General features: G+C 34.2%; 1 protein-coding gene across 1 annotated transcript; it reads left to right on the forward strand.

Moving 5' to 3' along the window:
* Nucleotides 1-15,103: 15,103 nt before the first annotated feature.
* LOC132799485 (endochitinase-like) lies at nt 15,104-16,962 on the forward strand. The gene is made up of 3 exons (XM_060811456.1): nt 15,104-15,558; nt 16,265-16,418; nt 16,534-16,962. Exons 1-3 carry the CDS (start codon nt 15,111-15,113, stop codon nt 16,901-16,903), a joined length of 972 nt encoding a protein of 323 aa, XP_060667439.1. The 5' UTR covers nt 15,104-15,110; the 3' UTR covers nt 16,904-16,962.
* The last annotated feature ends 423 nt before the right edge of the window (nt 16,963-17,385 follow it).

Raw genomic sequence — 17,385 nt, forward strand, 5'->3', positions numbered from 1 at the left:
ACCAGTACAGTCAAGTATGGTTGCCTATAATGGCCATCCAACCTGTTGATTTTGTAAGCAGCAAAAATACAATACTAAATCATCCAGGGTCCAAATCAGGTCATTACCTTTGTATGGTATGGTATACCTGACACATAGTATAATATATATATATATATATATAAAGGACATTAGATATATCATATGCCAGTGCTACCAAGTTATGTTTGGTTTCCTAAAAACCACTTGATAGAAGAGAGAGAAGAAGAAAACCTGCAAGCAGCCCCTTTAGTGTCCCAATGGTGCTACCAACCTATGGTGGCTAAGAGGGAGTAGCTAATGTCATCATTGTAAAAATACTTGCCTACCCTCTCTCACCTTAGCGTCTATAGGATGACTAAATATAACTTGTCATCTTTGGGCTATGGGGAGAGTGACTAATGCTATCACTAGAGTATACATTCCTATCCTCGCTCATCACAGCACATAAAAGATGACTACATATAACCTACATGTTAAAATCGATGATATGTATATCATGTCGAAAATGTCGGTACTATATGGTACATCTATAGACCAATTAGTCACGTATAAACATACAATTATGAAAAATATCAACTCCTCATAATTACATTTTAAAAAACCATAAATAAATGTTTTAAATAAATAATTAAATGAATAAACAAATATATAATCAAATGTATAAACAAATGAATAATAAACGAACAAAAGTTAGAAAACAAATAATAAGATTTAAACATAATGAATAATCATACAAATTCAATCAAATCAAACGTAAATCTAACCATTTAGATGTCACCCAAGAATCAATAATCAAAGTTAATAAAAATAAAAATAAATAACTAATTTTTGAAACTCAAAATATAATTTTAAGAAAATATACCATGTTAATATCATTTTAATATTAAATGTTTTTGCAACTCTTAATTCTCTTAAATCAGCGTAGACAAATAAATAAATAAATAAGTAATTAAATAAATATTAACAACTAGCCTTACAAAATGGGCCAAGATAAGGGGGATACAGGTATGGGTTCGACTGGGACAACCAAAAAATAGTAGAATTGCTAAAATTTGGAAATTGCCATTATTGTATTTAGATGCCTGCTTTAGGAGCATCACCGGTTGGCTAGCCGCAAAATTTCATGGCTGAGCTCGTAGGCAGCTAAGTTCTACTGAAAACCAATGCTTGTTAACATGGGTAGCTAGAAAATGATCAATTTCAGCCAACCCGAGAAAGAGAAAGAGAGACATAGAGAGAGGGGACTTTTGTGAGAGATGGGAGATAGAGAGAGAGAGAGAAGAAAAAGAAAAGGAAAAGAAATCTAACACATGGGACCTTAGTGACATGTGGTGCCCATTTAGGATATTTTTCAAAAATTCCTTTACACGCTTTTTGATAAAAACTATCTGATAGAGTCAGTGCTAGAAAAATAAGTATAAATTTATAGATCCATCACTTTTCAACTGTAGGTACAAGTTAAGCATGTTAATAGTCTATAAGATTGATAGGACTTGTCTCGGGAACCCTCCCAGGATCTCCTGAGTGGTCCCGCCTGGTGAAGTCCCACTGGACAATCTCTGGAGGATATTCAATGGAACCCCACTTAAAATGTAGAAAAGTGAACACAAGCAATATCAATAATACCTCAACATAACGATAAAACCACAACAATATATAGATCCACAAATAGTCCATAACTACAGCCCATCATACTATAGGCCATAACTATACATAAAAATAATATGGTCAATACTGTGCTTAAAATCTAGATCAGAGCATTCTAAGAATATTAGTAAAATTTAGAAGAACAAATAATACAAATAAGTCTAGAAAGATAAAGATAAATATAAAAAGACAAGTACTGCTACGGTGGGAAGCATGAAATAACAAGCAATAAGCGAGGTAGACTGCCAACTATCTGCTTGGACCTAAGAAAACGAATTTAAAAAAAATAAAACGTGAGATAGAGAAATCTCAATGAGTGGCATAGCATAATAGGAAAATAATACTTTATTTTTGTAAAACTTTCTCTCAAGACCTCTCATTCCTCTCTTTTGAAAGGTTCCTCATTTAAAAATCATTTCACAAAATCCGAAGTTGTACTCAAAATGAAAATCATAAAATCGATACTCAAATAATATGAAGTCAATGTTCATTAAAATATTATAAACCTAATCAATCACAATATAAATACTGAGCATAGAATAAGATAAACATAATATCGTAAAACAGCTATGAAGGTGCAGTAAAACCATATATATTAGAAACCCATAATATATTCATAAACATAAACAATGTATCATATGATATACCTGGCGCTGCCAAGTGGTGCACGGCGTTCTGTAACATCGGAAGACATTAAAAGAAATGAAAATCGTAAATCGTGGGATAAACCCATCTCACCACCCTTAATGTACGAAACGTTTTAAAATGATTTGTATAACCATAAAATTACATAAGTTAGACAGCGATTGATCCAATTATACCGCGCACCCTTAGAATCCGGTACCTAACATTGTGGCTTTTCACTCGGACGCCAATCTTTCAAAATTGAACCTTTTAATGGGTACTGTTAATATCCAATTACATAATCTAACTTCAATTTTTACCAATTTGACCAATTTCGTTCAAACATAGTCCCAATTTATTTGATATTGAACTGATCGACCTAAAAATAGAAAATTTATTAAACGACGTCCAAAATTTATAAATTTTATATCAATGAAAAACCCAAGAGATAAGAAACACAATGGTGTACTTACCTAAGTCCAAAAGTGTCATCGGTGGCTTGGAAAACTTGTTACAAAACTCGATTGAACTCCCCATTGATGTATCTCTCAAACGGTGAGGAATCTTGACAAAAGGAGCATGGAAATGGGTTCAGAGGTCTAAAAATGGGAGAAAAGGTGTTTAGGTCGGCCTGAAATAGTTGGAAAACACAAAAATCCAATGGCCCACTTCTTCGGCCGCTGTCGGCTTCACCAGCCCGATCCTGGCCCGACAGCCTGCCGTTCACTGTGAAATTTCATGATCGAGCTTGCCGTCATATGGTCTTTCCCCCTATGTGGCACGTGTATAAGGTTGCTGGCTGGAATTATACAAAACAACGATGACTCGGTTGGGCGTTAAATAGGTTCATGGAATTCGGTTCGGACTCGTGGGTATAGGAAAAGTCAACCTAGGACCCGCATATTAGTCTACTTGGTCAAACCTGGTCAAACTTGTACAACAGGAGTAATTGTGGTACGGGATGTTACAATAGAAGTCAAAGCCATAATTTATTTGTATAAAAAGTCAAAAATGGCCTCACTTGATTAGTCCAGAGCATACATTGTTCATATCATAACTTCCTAACTTATATTCGATTTAGGTGTGCTACTAGTTTACAAACTCGGGTTGATGCGTACTTAACTATGATGCCTCAGTCAAAGCAACATTTCTCTCATAGAAAAAAGTTAGTCGTCAAGCCCACTTGGTCAGTCTCGATCAACTCTGATCAAACTTAGTCAAAAATTCAAATTTTAGAGAATTTTTTTGGATTGGGGTGTTACAGAAAATACCTCTTACCTAACTTTTTTCCTTTTCTCTTTCTTTTTATTTTTATTTTTTTCATTCTTTGTCATTTCCACTTCCAAAACCCAAACTTCACTCCACCTCTAAGAAGATAACTCCCATGTTCCCCTCTCAAAGTCCTAATCTAACAGGACTCACCCCGGGAACCCTCCCAAAATCTCCCGGGTGGTCTCGCCTAATGAAGTCCCACTAGATAATCCCTAAAGGATATCTAATGGAACTCCACTTAAAACATGGATAATGCATAGCAAGGATTAGAAATAATACCTCAATATATAAATATATATGTATATATATATATGTATATAAAAATAAAACCACAACAGCACAAAAGTCCACAACCAGCCTAAACTACACATGTATATAATATGGTCTCTACTGAGTCCAATATTTAGATCAGAGCATTCTAAGAGTATTAATGAAGTTTAGAAGTACAAATAAATAATAAATGAGTCCAGAAAGGTAAGGGTAAAATAAAAAAAGGATAAATATTGCTGCTGTGGTGGAAAGAACGAAGTGACAAGCAGTGCACGAGGTGCTAACTGCCTGAGCCTAGGGGAACGAATTTAAAAAAAGATGAAATGTGAGATAAAGAAATCTCAATGAGTGGTATAATATAATAGAAAATTAATTATTTAATTCCATAAAAATTTCTCTCAAGATCTTTCGCTCCACTCGTTTGAAAAGTTCCCCGTTTAAAAATCTTTTCATAAAGTCAAAACTTGTGCCACAATTTAATATCATAAAATCGATGCTCAAAGGTATAAAGTGAACGATCAATATAATATTGCAAAATATCTTAATCAAAATATAAATATTGAGCATAAAATATTATAAATACAGTTTCATGAAATAATATGAAAGTGTAGTAATAACCACCATATTTGAAAATCAGCAATACACTCAAAACATATACAATGTACCATTCGATGTACTAAACTGTAAACCGTGGGATATACCCACCTCACGATCCTTAATATACGAAAGGTATCGTAAAAATAGTAAACCGTCAGAACATACCCAACCTCACGGCTCGTGGAAATAATAAACCGTTAGGATGAATCCCACCTCACGGCACCGTGGCAATAATAAATCATTGGGATGAACCCAATCTCATGGCCCATGGCAATAATAAACCATCGGGATGCACCCAACCTTACGACACCGTGGAAAATCCATGCACAATAATATAATACTGATCTAAAATACTGGTACTGTATGGTACATCAATTAAAAATAAATGATACAGTATCCGTAAAACAATCTTATGAGATCATACATTTCGAAACGATAATGTATCATAAATCATAATTTAATATTCAAACTCAATCGTTAGTTTAAATATTTCAAAATTTTTAAATTATCATTTCATGTTAAAACCATAAATACCACAGTGAAATATATTCACCATAAACCAATTTTAACTACATAAAATTATAAATATTTGAACATTTGCTTTCTCAAATCAATTAATTTCCAAGATGATTTAAAGCCTTAATTCAAATACTATAATATTCAAATAACATGATCCACAAGTTCACTATGAACTTATCAAATTTAGAAACCATTTAAAATCTTATCAAGATCCATATAAAATAATAACACATATATGTAAATGCTGATATTCATATATGAATAAAGTAATCATTTAATTCAAATGATATATACGTAAAAAAACAAAACCATATATATTATACTACATGCCCAAATTATTTTAAAAATATAACCACTCACTGTACTATAGATACTCACTCCTGCTCCCTTGCAAGATCGCCTTCAAGCTTAACTCGAATGCCTGTAATATAATAAAATATTTTTCAGGCTCCAATAACTAAACCAGAGACACTTTTGTGACCCAAATAACTTAAAATGATTTATACCACTATAAAATTATATAAATTGGACTCCGAACGGTCCAATTATACTGCATACCCTTAAGATCTGATACCCAAAATTAGGGCTTTTCACCTGAAGGCTAATTTTTCAAAATTGAACCTTCGAATGGATCCTAATAATATCTAATTTCATTAATCCAACTTCCAATTTTTCCAATTTAACCAATTTTGTACGAACACATTCTGAAATTTATTCGGTATTTAACTAATCAATCCAAAAATGAAAAAATTATCAAACGACTTTCAAAATTCAGAAATTTTGATATCAATGGAAAGCCCATGAGATAGGAATACAATGGTTTACTCACCTCAGTATAAACATCTCACTAGTGGTCGAAAAACTTATTGCAATACTTGGCCAAAGTCCAAGTTGATGTATCTCTCAAATGGTGAAGAATCCTGGCAAATGGACCACAGAAATGAATTCAGAGGGTCAAAAAATGCTGGATAAGTGTATGGATTGGCCTAAAATGGCCGAAAAATGGATAAACGGCCGATCCTGATGCTCAGGCTGTGGTTTGGCTTGAAATTTGGCCTGTACGGTCGCTTGGGGGTATGTAACAATGGTGGCTGGGGCGTACATATGGCGGGTGGCTAGAATTGGGCAAAACAGTGATGACCTGGTTAGGTGTAAAATGAGTTCGAAACAACCTATTTAGGATCCATGGGTCTGGAGAGAAATTTCTTAGGTTTGAAGGACAAAATGGATATTTTGGAATTTTTTTGCGGTTGGTCACACTTTTCAACATTTATATAGAGCATTGGATCACTAAAAGATGAAAATCTGGAACTGGTTTAGACACTGATATAAAATTAATATTTGAAACTTTATACAACCGTAACTCAGAATTTGGCATGCCACCAGTCTATGACCTTGTGTCGACAAGTTCTACACAATGATACATTATTCAAAATGAAAATCTTAACCATAGAAAAAGTCACTTTGGACCCACATACTGTTCACCTCATTAAGCTTATATAACATGTGTATTTTGGTATGGGTTGTTACACCTTCCCCTCCACAATTTATGCTATCAGATAAAATCTCACGATTGCAAAATTTTGTGCCTTTGTAAAAGCATACCATAGAATCTATAGATAGCAAAGGTTCCTCTTTTTCAGTCCTATGTTGTTCTTTCTTAATTATATTGCTTTTTTTTTTCTCTCTATATATATGGTATATGGATTCAAACCCTAGTACTTAAGTTCTAACATTTTCAATTTTCTTTTTCCAACATATGTTGTATGTATTGAGCAAACCCAATTTTTTTTATCTTCTTTCTGACTTTCTTCTTTCTTTTGGTTTTTACTGTAGGAAACCGAATTCTTCCTTATTTGTTTTTACTAATCAATCCATTATCATTTTATTACTCATTTATGTTGATGATCTTATTCTAACAGGCAATGATAATGACACCATTCACAAATTAATCCATCACATGGGTACAAAGTTTGCTACTAAAGATCTTGGCTCTTTGCATTACTTTCTTGGTGTGGAAGTACAATACTTTCTAGAGGGCATCTTTCTCTCACAAGGAAAATACATTCGTGATCTCCTTGCTCGAGCCAAAATCTGAAGCCGCACATATGGCTACATCAATGGCAGTCAAAACTACTCCTCATGTTGGTGATACACAACCAATAGATGCCACTGAATATCGACGTCTCGTGGGTAGTCTCTAGTACTTAACCTTCATCCATCCAGATATCACTCATGCGGTAAATCGTGTGTCTCGACATTTCAAATCTCCTACAACATTTCATCTTTGTGAAGTCAAAAAGAATTCTTCAATATTTACGTGGCACTATCATCTTTGGTTTTCGCTACCTTTCTCAAAGCTCACTCAACCATACAAGGTTCTGTGATGCTGATTAGGTCGGATGTCCCACCACTTGCCTTAGCACCATCAGTTTTTGTGTCTTCTTAGATGCAAATTGGATCTCCTAGTCCTCTAAAAAGCAGCCAACAGTGGCTCGTTCAAGTACGGAAGCTGAGTATAGCGCCATGGCTTCCACTGCTGCTGAACTCACATGGCTTTCATCTCTACTTCCTGACATTGGTGTCTTTCTTTCTTCTCGTTCTTAGATTCTCTGTGATAATATAAGTGCTCTTCACATGACCATCAATCCCATTTTTCATAAACGAACCAAGCACGTTGCAGTAGATTACCATTTTGTTTGTGAAAAAGTAGCCCTTGGTACTCTTACTACTCGGTTTGTTCCCTCTTCTCTTCAAGTTGCTGATGTGTTCACCAAACCTTTATCTAAAAGATATGTTCATTGTAACACCCCGTCCCGAATCGCACCGGAATCCGTGCACGTTGACCGAGGTTGACCGTTGACCGAAGGGGTCAAAGTTGACTTTTTGACTCGGTGGGAATTTCGAGTTGACCAGGGTACCGTGGCGAAGTGCATGACGCCCTGAGTTCGTAGACTAGTAGCACGTCGAAAACGGAGCTACGGTTTGAAAGTTATGGGCAAAACAAGTTGAAGTGTAAACTGTCTAAAAGGTGCCGGGAGTTGACTTTTTCTTGTGATGTAATTGTGAGTTGACTCTTGTATGGTTGTAAAGTACTCGTCGATACGAGTTCACAGACTAGCGGCACGCTCAAAACGGACATCCGGTTAAAAAGTTATGGACGTTTGAAGTTTACCGGATACCGTATTATTTTAATATTTTTTTTGGGTCGGTGAACAGTGAAACGCCACGTGTCAGTTTCTGATTGGTCCACGTGGCATGAACAGTGTCATGCAGGGGTTTTATTTGTTAAAACACTCGGGGAAGAGAGAGAAAGAGAGAGAAGAGAGAGAAAGAGAGAGAGGAGAGAGAAAGAGCCACCGCCGGCCACCGGATTTTGTCACTGTTCCGGCCGAGTTACTGTACACGCGCCGGACAGAAAGCTTGCCCACCTCATTTCCGGCAAAACCTCCAAATTTCACGGCGAACGGCCGCCGGACGCGCCCGGATCGGACGTCCGAAGTTTGGCGGCGATTTTTCCCCTCCACCGCCGGCCACCGCGAATCGGCACTATTCCGGCCTATAAACAGTACACGCGCCTGACAGCCTTGATCCTCTCCTCAAGTCCGGCCTACCCACCAAAAATCACGACCATCGGACCACCGACGCGCCGGGATCGGAGCGTTTTCCGGCGAGGGGTCGAAAATCTTCAAACGGTGATTTCTCCGCCGTCCGACCTCCGTTTTGCTCACCGTCGGTCCCGTTGGATTGCTCTCCTCACGATCTACAAATCTGCAAAATTTCACAGCAAACGGCCACCGTCGGAAATTACTGTTCCGGCGACGGTTGCCGGTGACGTGGCGGCCGCCGGAAAGTACTGTTCCGGCGAGTACCCTGAAAATTCCGGCCAGCTCCAGTCCGCAGTGTTCGACCTCCTGAACCCAAATCCGACTTCCGTTTCCACCAATTCGCGACGGTTTGGGAGAATTGCGGAGCCGAAACCCGAAAAGCTTCCCGATAAAATTCCGACCCCGTCGGGTACGATCATCAGAAATTAAGACCGGATCTGTGATTAGCATCACTCGAGCTTCGATTCGGTATATCATTCGTAAATTTTAGTTATCGTTTGGTGTTCGCTCATCGGGTACCCATTTGGGGATTACCCGAATAAAATATTAATATTTGTGGTTTTGGTACTGTGGATGTTTTAGGTGCACGTGCAAGTAGCGGAGTCGATCCTGCGGAGGATCTTGATTGAGATACGTGCACAAGGTGAGTGACCCACCTTCAAATTAATTTTGGGAATTTAATTGGTGAATATATAATGTGTGATTTAAATATTTGGAATTTAATTTCTATGTGCCAAATATTTATTTGAATTATTGTGGAATTATTTGTGAATTTATCGGATTTAAGAAAATGTGTATTTCACCAATTTATGCCATGTGGAATTATTTTATGGTTTTGAGGATTTTGAAATTGGTGTGGTTTTAATGGTAAATTGGGCACGATTTGATTTTCAAATATTTCAAGGAAAATATTTGGTTATGTTGGTGATTTCAATTTTTATGAAATATGCCCATAAAATATTATGGGATTTGATTATGATATTTCGAGAAATTATTTATGCTTGGAAAAAAAAAATGTGGATATTTGAATTGATGGATTTGGGAGTTGGTGGATTTGAAAATCATGGAATTTATGGTATGGATTATAAGGAAATTGTGGAGAATTTCCCGGTTCAAGCGGATGGATTATGCCCGCTATGCTTATGAAAAATGTGAAATTTGTTTTATGATTTAAATTTATGGATTTTATAATTTTTAGATGCACCGTGCACGTACTGGTGTTCTGATTATGTGATATGGTATATGTGATATGGTTAGTGTGCACACGGTTGTGATTAGCGCGCAGGTGGGTGTGAGTAGCGCGCGGTTGATATTATGAGGGTGTCCTGTGGATGCCATCGGAGAGGGCGGCCACCCCCCTTTGGCCGGGACACCAGGTTAGCAGCGGCGCAGTGGGACGCCACGCGACCGTATGCCGGTTTCTTTCTATAACCTCCTGTCTGGCGGTACCTTGGGACGCTGGGTACTGTTGGCGCCACTGGTATATAGTGGGTGCATCAAATGATTTTCAGAACTGTGTTTTAAAAATAAAATGTTTGGAAACTGTATTGGAATTAAAAATATAATATTACTGTTCTGGTATTTAATTGATGTCTTGGTTTTCGGGAAATATGAATAAAGGGTTTTGTGAAAATGTTTTAAAAGGGGAACCTTTCCAACTGAGAGAATTGTAAGGGTTTTGAGAGACATTATTATTTCCAAATAATTATTATTTATATACCTATTACCGTGGTATGATAGTGTAGAGTAGTAGGGTCGCTCACTGAGATGATTAGCATCTCACACTCTTAAATTCCGTTCCTCTAGGTACCAGGTTGTCGGTGTTCACTCGGAGCGGACTCGATCTTCCTCGCTGTATTTGTTCGTGCAGTACCTTGTTCTTCTTTTACTGCAGTTGTAATATTTCGTTCACTTTTGCTGTATTCTGTATTTTGTAGTACTTCATAAAGCTCTGTATACTGTATGGGACACTTATGTATTTGTATTGCACTGGATTACTGTATTTTTATTTTGGAGTGCTGAAATTTGTGGAACCAGTTCGTCGTACTGTGGGAGGAATAAGGGAACAATTATAGAAGTGTGTTTTCAGTGCAGGAAATTTTGTGGTAAGTCCATCCCTTAGGGGAGGTTCTGCCGGATCTTCCACAGAAGGGTCCGGTAGGGTTTCCCTGGGATCAGGGCTTGTCTAGGGTTCCGGTGGGGAACTTTGGACGGGTCCTGACATTCATCCCATTTAGAACCAAGATCGGGGTTCATTCCATACCACCCTCAATCTTGAATGGGCATGATAAGGTAACTTATTTAGAAAAGAAAAGCAAGGACAGAGGCAGGAGTGATTCAATTGATGAGGTTGCAAATATATCAAATAATATTTTTATCTCACATGTCACAGGTCAACACAAATTGAAAAAAGAAATAGCAATCAAGAGAAACAAAAGACCAAAATTAAAGGAACTATTTTAAGAATAAAAAAATTGTATTTAGTCAACTATCATTATTAAGGCTATATTGTAGTATTCAGGCTACATTGTTTCTTTCCTTGTAAACAACTTTCCGCTGCCTATTTATATACAGGACGTATAGCCTGTAGATGGGGTGTGTGATTTATCTTGAAAACATACAGTGAAATATATACAATATTATTCTTTTATTTTAATTCTTTACTTACTTAATATTGTAAGAAATATTGGATACATTGAATTAATTAATTTCAAGAAGATAACATTTCTTAGTCAAATTATAAGAAGTTAACTAGCTTCAACCACAATAAATATTCCATGCATGCAATTCATAATGTATCCTAATTTTACTCATTTAAACCACTTAGACATTATAAAAACCAAAGTGCAAATCTCTTATGCTCTGAAAAGGAAAAGGATATTGCTAGTTACATCAAGGCATCAATAAAAGTTTACATCTAACATATAGCTTAAACTTTTAAAAAAATAGAATAAAAAAAATGGTGCTTAATTAACAGGGTATTAAAACTGTAGGTCTTAAAAATTATCAACCGCTACATGCTTTTATACATCATCTAAAATGCTCATAATAAAGTTGAACGATGAGCATTTACAATGACAGACACTTATGTTTGTTTATTGTTTTAAATTATCATAATAAACAGTGATAATAATTATAAATGACCATTCCATTATAAATGATAGATTTTCATGCTTTTGTTTGTCATCAATATTTTATCATGCGCTTTAATCCCTTTTGAGTTTTCTTAACCATGATTTTAAGTGGTTTTTTGTTTTGTAAATATTGAATATTTTTCTTAGTAATATTTAGGAATGGCAATTTGCCCCGCACGACCCGATCCTTACAGTGCACTGCCCCTAACGGGGTGGTTTTTCTTTGAAAAATTGGGATTACGGGGCATGCTCGGGAGAATGGTTTAAAACCCAAACCGGGGACAGGGAATAAACACCTCGCCCCAAACCTGGCCCAGTATATATAGTTATTTATTTTTTAAAATTTTTTTTGTAGTTTCATTTATATAAAACATCATTTTCTTCTTTTCTTACAAGCTCCAAACTAAGCCCTCAACTTTGGCTGCAAACATCGATGTAATTTATTATATTTTTGTTGCATTTAGTCACTTTATTTACATTTTATTCATAAAAAAAAAATTATATAAATTTTTCGAAAAAAAATTATATGAATGATAAAAAAAAAAAAAAAAGCAGAGAAACTACCGTACCCCGTCTCCGATTGGGAAATCCCCATCCCCGTCCTGCCGATAAAGAAATGGAAAAAACCACAGGGACGAGATAGATAATTCCCCATAGAGATGGGAATGGGATTTTAAAAACCGGTCTCGTCCCATCCCGTTGACATTTCTAGTAATATTATAATTATGAAAATAATTATTAAATTTATTTTTCAAATGATACGTACTAAAATATTATTAGTTGACATATTTATATAACCTAAATATATAAAAAGGAACCATTAAATGAACAAATCAATTAAAAAAAATAAATTAATTAAATAGTAACATATCATTTGATGAAAAAAAAATTGATAAACTTTTTAATAACTCTTGTATTATTGTATTTATAATATAGCATATAAATTAATTTTGATATGGTTAAAATTTTATGAGCAATTTATTAAAAAATAATTTCTATGTTGCAATCCAATTTTTTTTTTTAAATAAATCTGAAATAGTAAAAGAAAAACTCATAAAAGTTTATATAAGATTTGTTTTTTTGTTTTTTTGTAAGCTGATTCAAATTTTTTTTTTTTTTTTTTTTTATATGGCTACTGACTCAAGAGGTCCTCTCCATAAGTAATTTTGAAAGAGTTCATATCATATCAAAACTAATACATATTTCATTTTTGTTTTGTTTTCTTTTCTTTGGTGAATATCAAAACTATATACATATGCACATGGCCATAGAATAGCATGATCAAAATTATAAGAATTATAGGGAAGAGGGTGGAAACCAATGGAACACGTGACATCAAAACAAGTAAAAACAAATGATGACCGCATTTTAATCCACTTCCATTTTAAGTATAAAAAATTCATTTTTAAGACTGCCGTAATAGTATATAATGTTTAAAAATGACAAAAAAAGAATGGGAAAGATGTGAACAAATTAATGCTGAATCCCACTAAAAAGGGAAAATTATTATAGTATTTGGAGGAAAGGAAATGATCTCCATGCCATCAAGTTTGCATAGAAATATAAATGAGTGGATGGTTCTTCAATTATTGCACTTGGATCTAGGTATATATTATATAGCTGGTAATATGGGTAAAGATGTCTAATGGTGATCCAAGTAGTGAAGTTCACTAAAACCTTATCTTTTTAACTTTGTGTACTATAACCCAAAATATGTAAATTTGGGGTCCTTTTAACTTTGGAAGAGAGGGAGAGAGTATAATCAAGAAAGGGAGCCTTGGATTTCTTTGCTTAAAAATAATTTTGGGGAAAAAAAAATATGAAAATACGGCGAGACATTTTCTTATATGTACTTTAGCTTTTCCAATTAAGACAGGAAATAAAATATAAAAATAATTCTATGCATATTGAGAGGTTAGACTCACTTAATTAAATCTATTTTATTTTCATTTGTTATTTAATATTGTTTATTTATTTATTATTATTATTACTTTGTATTGTCAATTGATTAAGGCCTTTTTATACAAACCAATCCTAATATTGAATCATGGTCCGCATTTTAGCATCATCCCGCTGTCCCGTTGCAATTACTAGCTGGAAATGACACATGAATCATCATCACACTTGCTTGAAAACTTTAATTAGTGTTCCATTTGATTAATATATAAAATTATTGTGATGATCTTTCTTATTACCATAAACAGCCGCCCCCTTGCTCTTTTTTTCACTGGTACTGATTCGGAACTGTTAAAGTTTTAAAGAAAACTAATTCTCATTAACCATTTTTTAGAAATTTAATTTCTTAGAAAATAATTACTAAAACTTTATTTAGTTAATGTTTGATTATTAATGAAAAATTTAGACATTAAAATAACTAAATTAATTTATGCTCTGAAATTGAAGATAAATATGTTTAAATAAAAAAATATAAAGTAAGATTTCAAGGAATCTGATTAATACATTTTTTTTTTGGTGAAAATAACTTTCCTCTATTTCCAAGCTTCCATGGCCCCATATATTCCCATTTTTTAAAATTATCCAAATACTAAAAATATTTGTATTTTAGAAAATTTCAAATTACCACTAACTTTAATACAATCCAAACAGAACTTTTAAATGGAAAACATGTCACATTTAAAGACAATTTTACAAACTTCCTTTATATATATTTTGAATTTTTTACAAATTTATTATTGTATTTCTCCATTTTTTTAGAGACTTATTGATTGAAAATTTACCATTGTATTTTTATTTTATTTAAGAAACTTCCCTTTGATTTTTGTTTCTACAGTTTTTAATTTGTTGGCATAAAATACAAAATTAAAATAAAATTTTATTGCAGAGACAAAAAAATTATCCAAGTAAGAATTTGCCTATATAATTCACTTAATACAAATTAGTTAGAAGCTTCAAATTTTATTTTTAAATACCAAATTAAATACTATCAATTGAAACTCTATTTGTTTTATTTTAAAATATTTGGTTTAGATTATTCGATCTTTCTACACATTAACTTTTTGGTTAAATTCATTAACTTTTTGGCTTAATTTTTGTATTCTATGCTAGTAAAAAGAAAAAACAGAGAAACTTGCAAAGAAAATGAAATTCAAATAGAACTGGCTGAAAAATAAAAATAACAATAAAAATACAATGGCAATGACAAATATGTAAAATTTTCCAAAATAAAAAAAATTACAAATTTACAAAAGTTTTAAACCTCGCATTGGAAGTTTATGAAATTATCCCTTAAGTAATTGTACAAGTTCAAAGGTTACAAAATTAATAATAATAATAGCAATAATATATATTAATTAATTAATTAATTAACTATACTTTTACTTCCATCACCATCTATAAATACGCATCTTTACCTCTAAGCCATCTCAAACATCTCAACAATTAGTTGATACAAACAAACATGACCAAAATGATGTTCTGGGGCTTGACAATAATTTCCCTGTTGTTTTCCATCCAAGGAAGCCTAGCAGAGCAATGTGGAAGTCGCGTTGGCGGTGCTACCTGCCCTGGAGGGCTTTGCTGCAGCCAGTATGGGTGGTGTGGCACTACACCTGAATATTGCACCAATGGTTGCCAAAGCCAATGCTCTGCTAGCAGTGGCATGGGCGGTGGCGGTGGTGGTGGCAGTGGCCGTGGCCATGGCGGTGGCGGTAATATCCCGATCTCAAGGTCCACTTTTGATGAGATTCTTAAGCATCGGAATGACTGCCCCAGCAGGGGCTTTTATAGCTACGATGCTTTCATTGCTTCTGCCAGAGCCTTCCCTGGCTTTGGTACCACCGGTGATGAAGCCACCAGGAAAAGAGAGATCGCTGCTTTCTTAGGCCAAACTTCCCATGAAACTAGTGGTACTGTTTATATTCTTAAAGATTTATATATTCTCCTTAGTAATCCTTTTTTGGCATAGTTTTTGTTCCACAAGTGTAGTACTTCTTGAAAAAATTACTTTATATTGGTTTTGATTAGAAGCTCTTTTTGAAATCTAAAACATTTTCCAATATTATTCAATCAAATATTTTCAAAAACAGTTTTTAAATATAAATAATCAAAAGCTATATCAAATAAAACTTTACTATATAGGTTTTTTAGAATAAATAATCAGAAATTATGTCAAATAAGATTTTACTATATAAGATTATTCACTTTCTCTAATAGAATTTTAAATTTCATAGATCATATATTAATAAGCAGTCCGAACATATTTTTTGTGATATGGGATATTTTATCGTGAATCACTAGTTGAATCCATTTTTTAATATTTGCATTTAGTTTAATTTAATTTATTAATTTATTGATATTTTAAAATTAAAAAATATCTTATATGAGAAAATGAATCCATAAAATTATCCAATGATCATTGATAACATGTATAATTAGAATTTACACCTTACATGACCATTATAGGATGCACATACTCATCATTAGATTGTTAGTATTAAGAAATTTAAGGGGGAAAAAAAAAATTAAGGGCTACCAATAAATAAACAAATCCCATCCCAAGTGATGACAAATTTGGATGATTTACGGACTTTTGGGGACTATAAATATATGCAGGAGGATGGGATTCTGCACCTGATGGCAGATACGCTTGGGGATACTGCTATGTTAGCGAGGTAAATGATGGAAGTGATTACTGTTCTACTGAGTCCAACTATCCATGTGCTTCCGGACGCAAATATTTTGGCCGTGGTCCTATTCAAGTTTCATGGTAATTAATTAAGCTACCAAAAAATGTTCTCCCCTACTTTTCTTTTTCAGTTTTAATAATTTTTTATGAACTATTTCAATATATATGTGTATATAATATATATATATATATATAGGAACTACAACTATGGTGAGTGTGGAAGAGCCATTAGAGTAGATTTGTTGAACAACCCAGACCTTGTTGCTACCGACGCTGTCATTTCATTCAAGACGGCAATCTGGTTCTGGATGACTCCACAATCGCCAAAACCCTCCCCCCACGATGTTATAACCCAGAGATGGACTCCCTCGAGATCTGACTCTGATGCGGGTCGAGTTCTGGGTTATGGTTTGATCACAAACATCGTCAATGGTGGGCTTGAATGTGGCAAAGGTAGGAACGATGAGGTGGAGGATCGCATTGGATTCTATAAGAGATACTGCGATCAACTTGGTGTTGGATATGGAGATAACCTCGACTGCTACAACCAGAGGCCTTTTGGGTGATCAAATCTTAATTTATGGAGGAGTACCATAATAATACTTCAAGAGTACTCTAATAATCAAAACCATGTAAAAGGAATAACCTAAACCACTTAAATAAATATGGTTTCGTCCAAAGTATTTTACTATGCTTGTGCGACTTTCGCTTTTCCTTTTAATTTATAAGTTTTGTTTTGGTCGCTTTCGTTGTGACTATCATATTTTGACCATAGAGGTAGAGATATGCATTGATTCTAGGGCGCCTCAGCGCCTTTGGAATGTTGGACAAGAAGGAATAGACAAACGGATTATTTCTTCTACCGTCATCCCAAAAAGTAAATCTGAATTTAGCATAATCTAAACGGATTTTGTGTAATAGCATTTTTTTTAAAAATGGTTTTATAATTTGTAATAAAACAATGATTTTATTGTTTTGTTAAAAATCATATGGAAATACATTCTAATATTAAAATAAGAAAATGCTCCATATGGCTTTCAGTTAGCAA

This window comes from Ziziphus jujuba, chromosome 9 (genome assembly GCF_031755915.1).
Source record: "Ziziphus jujuba cultivar Dongzao chromosome 9, ASM3175591v1".
In the NCBI taxonomy this organism is placed as follows: Eukaryota; Viridiplantae; Streptophyta; class Magnoliopsida; order Rosales; family Rhamnaceae; genus Ziziphus; species Ziziphus jujuba.

Bases quoted from the DNA above. Each gene is read 5' to 3' on its own strand.
- LOC132799485 (XM_060811456.1), top strand. From the start codon at position 15,111: ATGACCAAAATGATGTTCTGGGGCTTGACAATAATTTCCCTGTTGTTT. The intron at 15,559-16,264 runs GTACTGTTTATA...AAATATATGCAG, and splicing joins AACTTCCCATGAAACTAGTG to GAGGATGGGATTCTGCACCT. The intron at 16,419-16,533 runs GTAATTAATTAA...ATATATATATAG, and splicing joins GGTCCTATTCAAGTTTCATG to GAACTACAACTATGGTGAGT.